This window comes from Panthera leo, chromosome B4 (genome assembly GCF_018350215.1).
Source record: "Panthera leo isolate Ple1 chromosome B4, P.leo_Ple1_pat1.1, whole genome shotgun sequence".
NCBI classification, from domain to species: domain Eukaryota; kingdom Metazoa; phylum Chordata; class Mammalia; order Carnivora; family Felidae; genus Panthera; species Panthera leo.
In genome coordinates, this window is record NC_056685.1 from 73,192,851 (window position 1) to 73,209,339 (window position 16,489).

The window sequence follows — 16,489 nt, forward strand, 5'->3', positions numbered from 1 at the left end:
GTTCCCTTGAAGACATAAGTAGTAACCAGCCAGACTTGCTGTGTGAACTTTTCCCTCACAATATGTGGAACACAACCAAGTCTGACTAGGATTCGAAATAGATTTCACCATCGCAAAATCACATGTATGTAGTAGAGGTTAAAGATGGCTTCTGCCACCTGGAGGCAGATCACAGGCTAGGCAAGAAGCCTTCCTGTCATAGGCTATTGATTGAAGATGAAGAAACTATTATCTTTTAAGTCAGAGTGTTTAATTTCATGGTACTTGCTGTATTTATTTTACAAGCATTTAGTAAATTTTTGCTTAAAACTTGGAGCCTTTTCTCAACTTATGTGTGATGTGCTAGATTGTTGTGAATGTTGGGGATATATTAATGAAAAGACAGGTGTCTGCTCTTATGAAACTTACGACTCATGGGGGGAGGGAAATCAGAAAAAAAAAGTAATTTGAGGAAGATATAATCCATTGATTTGGGGCAGAGTTGTAAAAGAAGACTGGTGTTCTCCCTGGGAGGCTAGAAAAAGGAAATTAGAGAAAATGAGATTATCAGTAGTGCAAAGCCGTTTTATCACTTTCCTGCATGCCTTGCTAGCTAGGGTGACCAACCATCCCAGTTTGAATGGACTGAGGGGTTTCCTAGAATGCAGTACTTCTAGTGCTAAAGCTGTGACAGTTGGTGACCCTATTTCCAGCCCATGACCATTTCACTCCTCCTCCTCCTCCTCCTCCTCCTCCTCCTCCTCCTCCTCCTCCTCAGGGAACTGTTCTCCCAACCACGGGGCTGGGTCTTGGTAGCCCTGTTTGTCCTGTGTCACCCTGCCAACCTGGCTATAGTAGAGATCAGGACCCAGTATTAGCCAATGTTTATCTAGAGAAGTTGGCTGAGGAAATTGTTCACAATCTAACTGCAGAGTTCTGTAGTGAAGTCTCACATGTTTCTGTCACTGAGGTCTCTGGAACAAATCTCGTGTTTGACCTTTGGGAAGCCTGTTTTTCTTTTAATTCTCTGAGGTACCTGATCTCCTTCTGAGTCCTCTTCCTTTGCCATCATTTTTGCTTAACCTAATTTAAATGGATTTTCTTTACTGTTACCAGAAACGTAACTAAGCCAATTGTCCAGGAAAGAGTATTTCCAAGTCAGGACAGACTACTCTTGTTCTTTAGTTAGAAGTGTTCCTAGAATATTCCTCAGGTTTACTGGAGAGATCTTTTGGGAATAGCTAACTACCTGGTTATAGAACTGTATTTTCATCTCTTGAGTGGACCTACCCACCAAATATATTCCTAGTTTCAGATTAATTAAATTGGTATTCTGCTTCATTTCGGTATCCCTTTTCTTTTTGGAATGGCTCATTCAAAGTGTCTGGATTCTGTTAAAACTGGAGTGTGACACACAACCTCATCATCTTTCCCAAGGGCATGTTATTTGTATGCAGTAGGTGTGCAATGAACACTCAGATGAGTAACTGACACCTCTAAGCCTTTTGTTAATTCGGAGGCATTGCATATTCTGCTCTACTTTCTAACCACAAATAATGCCCTCCCACTTAACCATTGCACTTGCGGAAAAATTGTGGCCTTTGCAACCACTCCCAAGCACACCTGGTGCTGTATCTTCTTTTGTTTTGGCCTTGGATATTTCACTGCACATGCTCTAAGCTTTGAAGGCTATCAGTAGGCCATACCTGAACTACCGTATCTTAGCAACCCCTCTCCCATCTAGTGTCACTCAGATAAACTTCAGCCTGTCTGCAGATTCGTCTGCAGCCACAGTGCTGATGCTTTCCTGGGACCTCACCTAAGCTGAACTCCACGGGACTTCTTCCTAGGCCTATTTCAGCACTCCTTAGTTTTATCTGTGCCTCAGCATCAGCTGGGGTAGGTTTCTGGGGTGGGGGTGGGGGTGACCTGTGGGCTGCCCTCCAGACCTATGGAATCAGACTGTGTAGCTGCACTCATAAAAAGCTCCCAGGTGATCCTGATGCACTACTGGCCTACCCACAGCAGGCCCAACTCTGGGTCCTTGGGAGGCCTTTCAGCAGGTTTTTCCTTCCCTCTTCACACTTTTAGGAACTTGAAAACTTCTTTCTGACCATTCTCTTCATCATACTCCTTACCATTATATGGACACCTCAGTAGGTCCTGATGTAAAATACATCAGAGACTGTTTATCCCATTACCCCAAAGAAAACAGGACTACTCAGGATTAAGCATGTATTTATTTTAGTTCAGTTAAAACAAACATACATTGTTTCATTGAAACGGTGTAGCACTCTTTGCCAACAAGTCCTAGTGGAAGTGTTGGCCTCTAACAGTACAGTGGGGGTATTTACACTATATACATAAAGCTAACACACCCAGGTTCTCAAAGATCTTTCATTACACTAGATCACATTTGATTTCATTACACTAGATCACATTTTGAAACTACTGCATTTTGAAAATTAGACCTTATTTAAAATTTAAATAAGAGATCTGAATTTGCACCAAGTTTTCATGAAAAAATGTGATGTTCATCCAGTCTGTTTATTGCAAATACAACTTAAAGAATACTTTAAGGTTTTAGTGTTTACATAATTTGTCAATTTGTTTATATTGAAATCTCTGTACAGGTACTTTGGGGACAATTCTTATAGATACATAATGTGAATTCATCAAAATGCAGTTAAGAAACTTACAGGAATATATACACTTGAACCCAGACCCAAACCTGACATTATATACATTATATATTACAAATACATATGGACAGACAATGTATGTACAGATTATCATAAATATTGAAAAATAGGTTAGCTTTAATGGATTAATGCTGTTCTATAAATAACATTACAGTTATAACTGAAACATCCACGGAAGACAGTAATGCAAAATGAGGTGACAAGACAGTGGTTTTAATACTGAAGACTGCTCATTAATGGGAATTCACTGTTTAGGAACCTCAAGGCAGACAAGATAGCTCCAAGAATATCATGCAATGCAATTTACTCTAGGCAGTTCATTTTGAACCTCAAACAGCCAAAGAGGATTGAAGGAGCCTCCCCACATCAATTCGCTGTGAGAAGAAAATTTTTTTCCATTCCTTTCTGGTTGCCATGGTAGTTTCTCCCACATTGAAAGGATGTAAACTGTAGAAAACAACTCTACTTGGTATATTCCCTGGCAGGTCTCAGATACAAAGTCGGCAATCCTTCCAGGAACTCAAGTAGAAGTGCCAATTCTTGGTCTGAACTAGAGGTGAGGTTCTGGATTTGAAGGGAGTGCCAAAGCCCAATTAAATGAAAGCAGTGCTGTAGAATCCATCTTCTCACTGCCTTTCTAGATGGTCCCCAATTACTCAATTTTTGTAGAAACAAAAGTGGACCATTGGTTTCACCCAATGTAGCACTACAAGACGTCTTCCAGTTCCATCCACAAGGGTCTTTACAGACACATCCTGTCTGCAATTTACTCACATATAATACAAGAATGTGTAACAAAAACCATGTCTGCCACATTTCTGGCCCTTGCCTACAACTAGAAATGCTTAGTTCAAGAGAAAACCTTAAGAGCCAGATGACCAATTAATGATTCCATTATTTGCTTCCCTCAACCACTAATGGAATTATGTATATACTGGATTTTAGACATTATGCCTGATGAGCAAAGTACCACATTATTTAATATATTCACCATACACCATAACGTACAATAAATGTGCTCTTAAAGCCAAGTAATTTTTTTCACTTCTAACTGGCATTGAAATGGCAGGGTGCACATGCAGTTGGACCAACTCCTTACACTCAGGTTGCACTGGTTTCCCTAGCTAACCACTTGTTGGATGTAAACAATTCTGTGTTGTACAAGAATGAGATGACAATCCAGTGCAAATGAGTTTTTTAAAAATTACTGCATGAGAAACCCAGTGGCCTATACAAAGAGAACTTATACCAAATATCGGTGTAACCTGTGAAATTAGACCTCTACTGTAGACAAAACATGAACACAACTAAGCCATACATTATCAAGTAATTCACACTTCCAGGAGCAGATGAGCATTTTGAAAAGTTGCACTCTCTGGATAGAATAGTTTTGGCCTGTAGCCATCAAATGCTCATTTTCCACTGCTGGAAGCAATGTCAAAAAAGGGCTGGCCCAAAAAACCCAGAGCTGTCAATACAACTCTGGAGACAGATGCAACTGAATAAACCCTGTTTTACCCAATTGCACTATTTGGTACCTCAAAATTAGTTATTTTACTTTCCACAGAAATATTTGCATTGTATCTTCCATTCTAACAGACTGAAGCCATAAATATCTCAGTCTGAATGAAGCAAATTATTTGGGGCCACAGAAGAAAAGTGATGAACAAGTTCACCTGATTTGGTATAACAATATTCAATTATTCTTTAATGGTGAAGTCTGAATGGAAAAAACTATGCTCCTATTCATGGTACAATTTTTCATTACATCATTTTCTCTAAAAATTTTGGGTAAAAAAAGTATTTGGCTTATTATGCCTACAAAAAGGCAAATCATTTCATAATACTAACATTTGTTTTTAAATACCAATGAGTTTTTCTTAATGGAATTTGTTGACAGTTGTTTTTGGAGAAGGTTTAAAAAAAAAGCAATTTTTTTAAAAGTAAAATAGTGCTTCTGAGGTCTTTAAATATTTTTGGTACAAAAACATAATAGTGTTTTCCTCAATGGTTATTTCAATACTTTGCTGTAAATTAATAAGAACTGTTTCTCACATCGAATGGTTCCATTAGGCACATTCAAGTAAAATCATAAAATATCCAAGTTAAACAATGACACAGCCAAACATGTGGCTTGATAAAAGTTAAGAGTTCGTCCATTCTCTGGAATGGAATAAAATTGTCACTTCCATTAACCCGAGACTCGTGGTTTTGTTGTTAATATCCATTTCTAGTATACAGAATAATTTCTTTAAAAAGAAAAAAAAAAAGTTCACTTATTCTGCACTCAGAAGAACCAGCGAGGAATCTGCACTTCAAAAGGAAGTGAAACTGAAAACATTAGGTGAAATTTCATAGTGAGTTGAGTTGACTCAACACTGGCATCAAGTGGACTATGGGAGTTTCAGTGGTGCCAGTTAATGGCCACCTCCATGGGCATTGTGCACCCAATCCAAAACAATCAAGGCCATGCTTCCGGTCATCACCACTATGCCACTTAATAGGAAGAACACAGCCTGCAATGAGCAAAGAGAAATTGATCAGCAAGCAAAGAAATATATCCACTCAACATTCCTTCTTACTTTTAAAAAGTCTTGTAATTACTAAAATTACGCTGACAGCATTTCACATACCTTGCTAACTTGCTAAAGATATTTAAACTGTTGTTAAGGTATCAGGGGGTTACCTGCAGTACAAAATAAGTCTACTTTTGAAATCTTCCAAAGTTTTGCTTTTTCATTCCTTTGTCTCAAATGAAAAGGTAAATAAATGTTCTTTGCTTAATAAACTCCTTCATGTAATAGAATGGGACTGATTTTTTGTTTTGGGTTTTTTGCATTTTTTAAAGCAAAAACTTCAATCACAGAATCAAACCGAAGTCATCCTAAAATGCAGCCTGCATCAGAGCCAGAAGTTTTCCAAAGAGACAGGAGTAACTTTACTCCTAATTCTACCCCCTTCAATTATTGCCACTATATATTTTGAGTAAAACAAGATGGCAGGTTTTTTTTTATAAGCAATTCTAGTTCTTTAATCAGACTTGAATTGTAGCAGAGTAACGACTAAAAAGCAGTCTTCTCCCTAAATAGCCCCACCACCAGTTAACATATCATATTCTTTGTAAAATTAGTTGTTATTCCACTTTAAAGTACATTATGGCACTTTGAAGTGTTGTGACAGCTCCCCACAGCTTTGCTTTGAAGATGGTTAGTTCTGTTCTCTCCTTTAAGAAGGCCTATTTGAGTGTCTGTAACAAGGGGCACTCCAGCAGACACCAGTTAAACTACTACTGAAAGCTGAGTCAGTATCTCCACTCTTTATCTCTATTCCTCTCTCTAAAATATCTCAACAGCTTTCTTGCAATGAACTTAGGTTTGTATTAGAAGCAAAATGGTCTTTCACCGCCCGTCCCCCAACCTTCCACCTGTATGCAGAATATACCATTATAGAACTATTTGCTAGAAACTCAGAAGTATAACCACAACAAACAGCTAAGAGACTAAAATTAAAACCAGGTGAGGAAATTCTGGTTAGAAGATTACAGTTTCTGGTAGTCAGGATATCTCACTCACCCCAATCTTCTGTACGGATTTCATAGGTTCTTTCTTCACTAGCTTGATATAAAAGGCAGATGGAAGAATAAAAATCAACATAGCAGCTGCAGATGCACCTGTAAAAGAAAATTTTCTTGACAAATTGTCTTGACAAATAGTGAGTTGCTTGTCATTCATTTTTTAAACTTTAAAATCCCTGATATGTGAAAAAACTTCTGACACTTGCTCAAACTTACCAATGAAACCAAAGATGTCTCTAATAGTTGGGACAAAGATAACAAGCAAATTGGTAAACGCCAAGATAGACACTGTAATGAGACTATGACGCCACCAACTGAAATCTTTTGCTGCACACAACAAGTGAGTTATGGAACTCCGGATCTGCAAAAGAAAACGCATACAGAAATTGCAATTCCAGCTTTGAATTAATGGGAGAAAAAAAAAAAAATCCCAAATAATGGGAAATGTATCTAAAAAAGCAGCTTTCTAAATTGTTAAATTGTGTCCCTTCCTCTGCTGCTGTTTCCTTAACATCTGGATGCCGGAAGATCATTTTAGATCTTCAATTATGGAAAAAATGCCCCAGGATGTTTGGAAAATCTACGAAGTATTAAAAAAAAAAAAATCCCTCGAAAACGACCATCAACTTGGTGTTGCTCACAAATCTCCACATGTTTAAAAACGCATTCCTACTGAATGAAAGCAGAGCAGGGAGGGGATTACTTACCGGGAAAATCACTACTGGTACTGTCAGAGTGACAGCCACTAGCACAGCCAGCCGAACGATGAGAAGGAGGATATCAGTTCCTATGATAGTAGAGTAGGTATGAAGCAATTCTGACTCCACATGTTCTATGGGGAAAGACAAAAAAAAGAAAAAAAAAAAAGCTTCAAGTGTGCCATTTCCTCTAGAGATCAGGTAGAAAATCTAACAAATCTAACTTACAGCAAATTTGCACCAGTTATTAGCTACTCACAAAACGACTATAAACTAAGAGGCTAATAAGATTAATTTGGAATTAGGGTTAATGCAATTAAAATAACATTGAAGGGAAATTTTCCTAAATACCAAGCAGATTTAGCCACATGACCCCCATCAAAAACAACAGGAGCTAAATAGCTAAATCCCATGGTCTGGCTTACAGTTTGTGTTGTATAACAGAAAGGTGATTGGAAGAGGAGGTGGGGAGGATGAATTTAGGTGCAAGCGCATCACATACAAATGCCATCACATGACTAATGAGATGAACCTGGACTTGAGAAGTCACAGATTAAATACACTATATTCCTATAGTCTAAAGCTCCAAATTCAGGTTCTCATCACAGATATGAAATATACCAAAATAGACAGAATACAAGTGATAGATTATACACAAGAACGTATCGATTTTACTTCACAAAGTGTCTTTTTCTGAAATCCAGACATTATTTACCATAAAATGTCAGGTATCCAAAGAGGGCAGCAAGCAGGTACATGAGAAACATAGCGAAAAATGAAATCTTGGACACATCCATCATTCTTCTACGGCTGCGGCTGTGTAAGTTCAGAGAAAAATACAAATCTGTATTTTAGCAGTAGTTATCGCAGTAATCTAATACTTTTCTAACTTTCCCAACGAATGTATATAAAAATAAGTAAAGCACTCACCCTTTCAGCTCTTCATAAATGGGAAGAATAGCAGGATGACAGACAAATGAAAAGGTCAAAATTGGCACAGCGTAGACAGTCTGCAAAAAAAAGTAAAAATTTACTTAAAATCCTTATGGAACACGTTGTGTTACCACAGTTTTGCAGCTTCTATTTTGTATTAATGAATTTTAGGATCAGAACCTCAAAGTCTCCCTTGCATAATTAGATTCCCTTCTAATCTGTTCACTAAGTGTGACCAACATCCTAACTTCTAAATGTGCCAATTATTAACATCATAGGATTAGTTCATTTCTCCATCTATATTAAGATACAAACCTACGGCTTTCTTCTCAGTCCTCAATAATTCAATAACTAGCTACTCATGGTTGAAGAGTAGCTATTAACTCTCCTCCCTTTTCCTTGGGAATTAATTTCTGGTGGAGAGTTTCCCTCTCTTCTTCCCTAAAATCTTACTTTAAGGAAATAAAGACTATATTCAGTTACCTGGGAGTTGAAGATAAAATAACGTGGTTTGCAAGTATCGTCATCAGTCACATTAAATACCATCTCAGGTGCAAAAGCTGTTGGCTGTGTTAAGGTGCTGTTTACAGTTTCATTAATTATCAAGGCAACTTCCACAGGACAAGGGATCTGGAATTTCTTGCAAATCACCTGAAAACATTATTTTGCATTTGTTAAATTGAATAATTTTGCATTTGTTAAACTGAATAGTGTGACTGGGCTCATAAGAGAATCTCTAGTGTTACAGAAAAATTATACCTACCACAATCAGAAAGAACATCATGCACAGTAAGGAAAGGCCACTGGTATATCCCAAATATCCTGTAAGAGGGGCAGAAATTAAACTTTAATTCAGCAGATTGCAGGCAAATATATTTTCTCAACTAAATAACTCAATGCTGCCTAGAAGACTTTAGTATAAACACAATACGAAATTTCTAATTCTTATATACCCAGGTATAGAATTATGTAAAAATAAATAACTGAAAGAGTGGAAACTTCCATTTTGTATGATTATTTATGAAGCAGAGATATTATCAAATGTCAACAAGACATTCTAGCCCCTGGCCACAGGATTTTGAAAGGCCTACACAGGGGTATATTCTCCCGCTTCCAAAGTTATGTGTTGGGGACCTTTTGGCTTTCCGTTTCTATTAAGGGCAAGCCAACTAGCTGGTGAGAGGCTCATTTCAATTCTTTCGAGAGGAGTTTGCTCACCTAAGTTTCTCAGCAGTGACAGAGGAAGAATGAGCACCAGCGACACCAGCAAAACCAAATAGTCACCGTTCAGATACCACAGTCTGAATTAAAGAAAAGAGAAACAAGGTCAAAACCAATCACGAAAATCCCCAAAACGTTAGACACATCTTCTCCTGGGACTCATTTTATAGAAATACTATAAAAATAAACACACAAAAAAGACAAGTTTGGAAAAAGTGCCGCTTATTCACAGACAGAGCATAGGCAGGAATAAATGTCTAACTCTGGGCTAGCTGAATATTCACTCAGGTTAGAAATGGGGTGTGAACAGTATAACTTTTGTCCCACTGTCTGCTCTGGGAAGGCTGCCAGCTGATTCATAACATAAAATGCTTCTTAAAGGCTTGATACTAATGTAAGGAACAAAGCAGCATTGTTAGGCCAGTAATCTTATCTTGAAGCATTTTTAGAAGAATTGTACACCAACTCTGTAACAGATAGCTTTAGAGCCTGCAATTTTTAATGCTAGAGACAAGAAAATTTAAAACAAGTTTCTTTCAGACATCCATTAGCACAAGTACTTATTCAACACGTCAACAAGGAGACTTTTTCATACTTAGGTAAAATACACAGGCAAAGAAAAGACAACAAAACCCAATTCCCCAAACCAGGATTTATTCCAGGTTGTCAAAAGTATGTTGTGACACCTTGACCCACCTTGACTCCAAAAACAGTCAAAAGGCCCCTTCTGAACTTAGAGAAAAGATTACCCATGTGTCCTAAGAGTTCTAACGAGGTCTCTTCCTTTCTAGGTAATCAACCATACCCTCTTTTAAATAGCCGTTTCCAAATTCTAAATGCCCTGTGAATTCTACTCCACTTACTTCGGCAACAAAGACCCCACAGAAAACTAGTGTTTAAGGTGGCTTATTAAATTTCTCAAGCCAAAGAGATAACCACATTGCTCTACTTTGAGATAATGAGCTGCAGGCGGGCAAGTGAATGATCCTTCCCCATGTTTACTTTAGATAAAAACCTGTTCCTCCACTGGGAGGAATAACTTTGCTACAAGGATAAGGTTTCCACAGTGTGGTCATACATTTTCTGGTATTATACATTTTGAACAGATTTAAGCTTTAAGAATTTCAAATTTACAAAAAATCAGACAGGACTGGTCTTTAACATTACTCAAAGCTTCAACCTTAGGTTGGAGTATGTGTTATTCAGCTACAATCTCTCAATGAATATAAAAAAGTGAAGTTCTAGAAAACCTGTTTTCACACACAGGTTACAGAAGTTATTCAGAGTTACAGCACTAGCTTCAATCTGCCCTCTTTCTTAAGAGTTCTGCTCAGTTGATGGGGGACTTCTTGCTCAATTTCAACAGGAACACTTACGGAAAAATTATTGGTAATTATTTTGTATCCAACTTTGATAAAATGTATCTAACCATTTTAGACTATAATTTTTCTTATGAGTAACCTTACTTAGCACCTACCCAGTTGTATCTTCAATGTTCATTAATGCCTGGATCACCAAAGGTAACTCATATTTCACTATGAAGAGGTAGCTTGACATAGCTGGAGGAAAACAAAATTATACCATTACAAGTGCAAAATGTGGCATGTGACACCGAAAGTAACGTGTCACCACTCTGTGCTACACAAAGAGCAAAAAGTCTACCCAAATCACCTTTTAAAAATCCTTACCTCCAATGTTCTGCATTGTAATTGATCCAGAGGCCGCAAGCTTTCCAACTAATCCAAATGCTTTATGTCCCAACTGTTCGTATAGTAAAGACCCTGTAATATGAAGAACACAGAAGCATGAAGGGAGAAAATCGTGACAGGCATAAATTGTTTTAGAAATCTCAAGAATGCTACCATACCTCCTTCATTGGCAGTTTTCAAAAGGAGATGAACAGAATACAGGGAAAATATGGACACAAATGTCAAGAGAATTCTGATGAAGAGAAGGAAAAGGCACAGGGTTATCAATAAGCACAGCTGTATTTAAAGACCATTCTTTTGCTTGTAGCTACACATTAAATATGGAACGTAACGTGTCCTAATAGTTCTTGCGCTAGACAGAAAGCCTCCAAGGACTGGTGTTTACTCTCCTGGCTAGAGTGTCATCTTTTCTTACCTGGTACTAAAAACTTGCACTGTGTCTCAGGTGTTAGTTCTACAATACTGGTTAAAGCAGGGGTTTACCTACTGACTCAAAGGTGTCGGGAGACCCAGGAAAGCTCAACTTTAAGGTGGTGGACTCATGAGACTTGAACTTTGATTCTGGCACTGTAATATTTAACTGTATCCTTGCCACTTCTCTGCATTTTAATAGTTCCTTTTATCTATAAAATGGTGGTAATTATCTGCCAGTAAACCCAGCCCACAAGGCACTTGTGAAATGCAACCGAGACAGGTTCAGGAAAGATCTTGAGACCACTTGGACTACATAAATAAGAGGAGGAATGGGACTATAAAGGGAAAAGAGATAGTCAGGCACAGCTTTACAAACTGGGCACAAGTCAGAGAAGTAACCACTGTGACAATATACCATATTGCCCACCATGGTGTAAATACAGGCCCAGTAATATGACAAATTTAAACAATGCCTGTGCTAGAACAAGCAGGCTATCAGTTGACTGGGCTATCTCCTCCCCTCCATCTGGTGGAACAGAAAAAAAGTTAAAAAATAGGGAGGAACTAAAGGTTCCCTAATGTCACTTAGTTTTAAGGGCACAAGTTCTTTCTCATTGCAGCTTTACTTTCCTCCCCTCCTGGGCAAGCCAAGAAAAGTATGGATTTCTTTTTATTAAAAAGGACAACAACAAAAAAAGTCAAAACCAGAGAAAGCACAGAAAACTCTGCAAACAAGAGAGCCCCTTTTTTTGATTCTGTACACGAACAATGAATATGGTACCATATCAGGTCTGGCAAAGAACCGGATGTCTATTAGTTAAAACCTAGGTGGTTGCATTAAAACTGCCATTCTCATGCCACAAGTTTCATGGGGTCTAGTCTGAGGTGGAAAAATGACACCATCAGCCTTACTTTTACTTCTAACTGTACAAAGTTGTTGGTTTAATCAAAAGCAATGTTCAAAGTATGTTGACAAATTCAGCCCTTCTTTCTTACACTGAAATTACAATGAGGGATGAATGGACTTCATAACCTTTGAGGTCACTTTCAATTTCAAGACTGAGTCTGCCTAATAAGCGGAGCTAGAGTTGTTTAACCAGACTATAGCAGCCACGTGGCTTTTGGCCCATTTACCTGCATACCTCTATATCCTCTAAATATACCTTGTAAGATACTGATGGGATTAAACACTCACTTCACTCCTGATGTTATTTAACCATTTATTAAAAAGGTTAATCAAACACAGAGACTTTACCAAAGTATAGGTAATTTCAAAAGTGCAAGGGTAACATCAGAATTTTGTTTTCACTTATGAAACAGGTGCCATTTTGTCTTGTGTAATTATAACATATAACCATACCAGCAGCCTTTAAAGACTGTCTCTAGTTTTTATAAGAGCCAGGAAGGACTTCAAATATTTAACAATGACACCGTTTAAGCTCCCCAGTAAAAACTTTGAAACTCTAGGGTCCTTTCGATGTAAATTCCTGGTCCTTCCCCTTAGTAAGAATTCTCAAAAGCTTCATGCTAAAGAAGCAAGCTGCTGGAATCCTAGCTTCCAATGCTCAAAGCCAGGCTTAACTTCAGTGTGGAATTTCACCACGAAGCAGAACTTTGCAAAGGTCTGCTTTTCCTTTCATGAACATGCTATTCTGCTGGAGAAAATAACTTGAGTAGATGGCACCTGTCAGCTAACTAAAACACATCTGTCACAAAAGGGACAATTCCATACTCCCTGTAAGGTATAGTTTCCTCATCTGCACAATAAATCACACTATCTTCCACAGAACTTGCCTTAGCCAGGAGCCCATAGGTACTTAACAGCTATGATACAGACATCACTGAAAATGTATGGTCAAATTTACATGTACTTTTGTACTTCTTCTTTTCTGGACATAATGTCCACACTTGTCTTATTTTCCAAGGATTAGTGACCCCACATCAGTTAACAACCACTGTCTTCTATAGCCCCAAAATTCTAGTCTAGGCATTGATGCTAGAAAGCACTGGAATAAGTAATTTTAATTGGGCAACTAGGGAAAAAAAAAAAAAACAACATTTAAAAGCAAGTACTTATTAAAATATTTATTTCTTTGCTATGGCATGTAGCAACCACACAGACCTGAAAGAAATAAATATTAAAAAGGGAAAAAAAAAAAACAAAAAAAACAAACCACACCACATATGGGTTCTTTCAGTGTCCAGAAAATTATGACTCACTTTTCTTAGAACAAACATGTTCCAGGTTAAGCAAATACCACCACACCCTATATATTTTAAAAAGTCTGTTTTCCTTGTGCAAAGGTTCTTGGGGAAACTCATTTATAAACCAATTTGGAAGTACCATGCTTATTAGTATTTTTGCTTTCCATTTTGCCAGAACAAAATTTCTAACCACCTTGGATTTATCAATAGTTCTTCTTCACAATCCAACCCGTTACAACTTTTAACTATTCCAATTGATTTAAAGACTGTTGGTTTAATTATTAAAGTGTTGTCCTACTTCTTCCTAATTGGCTTTCTTGGTATCATGCAGTTACACATCAGAATAAAGAGGTTTTTGGATTTTTCATTTTAAATTTCACACAAATGATTTTTAAGTCAACTACTTCAACTGTAAATTCCATCTCTGGAGCCAAAAGTATGTTTTATCGTTATATTAACTGCCCTGCATGGCAGACTCACTACTTACACATACTTACATAAAAAGAGCAATTCCAGTATTAGCCATGGCATAAGAAAGCCCAAGGATTCCACTGCCCACAATCGCATTGCTCAGATTAAATACTGACATTCCAAAGGAAGTAGTACCTGGATGCTACATAGAGGGAAAACGATAACCAAACATATAACAATAATTAAATGGAGAAAACCAGCTTTGGGCAAGTTAGATTGAAATCTAAACGTAAAACTATTCTTTTACTCCATAAAGCCACAGACACACAAATTATTATTTTCAACTTACAAAGTCTGTTTCATACTTCTTCTTTCCCAAATTCGATTCAAGTAAGAAGTTCTGGTTTTCAGGATCTACATCTGCATAATGGCTGTGAGGTTAAAAAAAAAAAAGGGTAAACCTGAACTGTTTTTGAAATATACAACGGAATGCTTGAACACAGACTGCCCTTTAGTGCTGTCACACACCTTTACTAAAACGCCTAAGAATTAAGTAGGAGTCGACTTTCACACGAAATACTGTCACTGCGACAATCGGATACTCTTTCAGAGATTACACACTCTCCAAATGCTACAGTAAATTAAAGCAACAGAAGCAGAGTCGGGGGTAAAGAACCCCGGACCCCCCCCCCCCCCCCCAAGCCGTTTTAAGAAAAAAAGCACACAACTTCTCCTACCTTTTCAGAGCAGCTTGCTTGGTGGGGTAGGCGTAGTTGAAGTCGCTGTTGGAACTGTAGCTGCTGCTGTCCTCATCCGGGGAAATATTGAACCTTCCCATTTCGGCTTTCTTCATGCTGGCACCGGGAGGAAATAGGGTACAGCGATCAACACTGGGCTCCTTTTGTCCTTGGCAGTGCACCGGCCCGCGCGGCTGCCTGCGAAGAAGGTAGAGGCGGCGCGTCAGGACTGCAGCGCCCGCCCGCCCGCCCGCCGTGGTCACGTGACGCCGCGGGGAGGCGCAGCGCGGCTGATTCATCCCCGGCCAGGCGAGTGGAAAAGTACCAGCCGAGCGAGAGGGGCGGGGGCGCGCCAAGGGGCGGAAAAGTACAGACAGCGAAGCCGCGAAGAACAAAGATGGTCCCACCGCGGCGATGTGCCCGCAGAGGCCCGTGCCCTCCGGACCCTCTCCAACGGATTTTGGTACTGCACCCTCTCCATTATCCCAAGTGTGAGGAGTGGGGTGCAAGGGGGCTGTTTTGCTTTTCCTCCAGCCTCTCTGGTCGTGCACAGGCACGCCGGGCATTGGTTAGGTGTGCGCGCACCCCAGGCGTACAGCTCCCCGTTTCTAGGATTTGCAACAGCAGTGCGCGTAATCCGTCCTTTCGTGCCCAGGGTCCCCACACGGGGAAATGCCTCTGCGGCACATAGCGGACTCGAAGAGGGCATAAAGGGCTGACAAGAGTCCTCTCTCGAGAAGGGGAGAACACCCGTTCCCCAGCAAGCAGAGGCGGCGAGGGTTTGTTTACACGCGCACGCCCGTGCCCTCGAGCACACTCGTCTACAGGCATTTGGCTCGCTAGCGCTTCGCCCGGCTGGCCCCTCCTATGCCCGGAAAGGAAACTGATGCAATATCGATCGCCGATTATCAAATGTTCCTGGCCCGTCTTCCCCAACCGTGGCCTCTGTATACCAGAAGCCCGAACCCACCTCTGCTGCTCCCAAATTCCAGGACCCCTCGATTTAATTTTTTTATTAATGCAAATCAGTCACAAGACTTGCCGCAGCGGGGCCGCGGGCCGGGCTGGTTCCCCTCCCCCTAACGGGAGGATGCGGCTCCCCTCCCGGCGGGCACGCGGCCCCCGCGCCGCGCCCCTCCCCCGTCCGGAGGAGGGCGGCGACCCCCTTACGGGCCGGGGTCGAAGACGGGCCCCGCCGACCACAAACGCCAGTCCTGGGAGGAAACGACCCCCGCAGCTGCCTTCCACCCGCGGCCCCTCCCGGACGCCCCTCCCCCACTCCCGCTTGGGCCCGCGCCCTTTGCACAGACGCCCCCGCGCGCGTTACCTCGGTGGTCTCGGCTCTCGTATCCCGGAGACGTCACGAAAACGCCTTCAGTGGGGTTTTCTCAGCTAAACAAAAATCGCAAAACAAAAACAAAACCAAAAAAAAAACCCCAATAGGCAGGGAAAATAATTTTAGCAAAAAAAAGGAAATGGCAAATTGCCGCCCCAATCGTCCGGCGTCCGCCGTCTCAAGGGAAAGGCTCGAGTGTACGGGAACGCGTGGTTCGGCTGCCAGCGGTGCTGTAGGTAAAGTGCTCCAGGACGGCGGCGTCGCGCGGCTCTGAAGCTGCCCGCGGAGCAGCGGGTTATAGCGGCCGCCCAGGAGGACGCGTTAGGGGGCGGGGCCGCAGCCGCCGGGGTGCTGTCTCTTTGTATATCAACACCACCTGGGCTCCTCCCCCGGCCCGCCCGGGCCCGCAGGCCCCGCCCCGTCCCACCCCTCTACCCGCGGCCCATTTGGGGCCGTAGCTCCGCCCGCTGGCGCCCCCAGCCCTCCCGAGAGCCAAACCCCACTCTCTCCGGTCTCCTAGTCAGCCCGGAAAGACCCCCCATGCTCATCTTGGCCTGTTCATGTCAACCT

At 40.7% G+C, this 16,489-nt stretch overlaps 1 protein-coding gene across 3 annotated transcripts; it reads right to left on the reverse strand.

Moving 5' to 3' along the window:
- Positions 1-2,200: 2,200 nt before the first annotated feature.
- SLC38A2 (solute carrier family 38 member 2) lies at positions 2,201-15,999 on the reverse strand. Of its 3 annotated transcripts, none has more exons than XM_042946317.1 (16): positions 15,911-15,999; positions 14,584-14,700; positions 14,196-14,277; positions 13,933-14,048; positions 10,975-11,048; positions 10,796-10,888; positions 10,585-10,666; positions 9,105-9,187; positions 8,650-8,708; positions 8,370-8,537; positions 7,884-7,963; positions 7,669-7,769; positions 6,963-7,087; positions 6,472-6,616; positions 6,254-6,351; positions 2,201-5,197 (listed from the first exon to the last, which is right to left on the reverse strand). In XM_042946317.1, exons 2-16 carry the CDS (start codon positions 14,697-14,699, stop codon positions 5,099-5,101), a joined length of 1,521 nt encoding a protein of 506 aa, XP_042802251.1. In that variant the 5' UTR covers position 14,700; positions 15,911-15,999; the 3' UTR covers positions 2,201-5,098. The 3 variants fall into 3 exon arrangements, with proteins under 3 accessions (XP_042802251.1, XP_042802250.1, XP_042802252.1); XM_042946316.1 differs by having other exon boundaries at positions 14,584-14,781; positions 15,911-15,991; XM_042946318.1 differs by lacking the exons at positions 13,933-14,048; positions 15,911-15,999 and having other exon boundaries at positions 14,584-14,675.
- Positions 16,000-16,489: the final 490 nt, after the last annotated feature.

Bases quoted from the DNA above. Each gene is read 5' to 3' on its own strand.
- SLC38A2 (XM_042946317.1), bottom strand. From the start codon at position 14,699: ATGAAGAAAGCCGAAATGGGAAGGTTCAATATTTCCCCGGATGAGGAC. The intron at 10,889-10,974 runs GTATGGTAGCAT...TTCATATTACAG, and splicing joins GAAAACTGCCAATGAAGGAG to GGTCTTTACTATACGAACAG. The intron at 7,964-8,369 runs GTAACTGAATAT...TTTTTTTTGCAG, and splicing joins ATTTTATCTTCAACTCCCAG to ACTGTCTACGCTGTGCCAAT.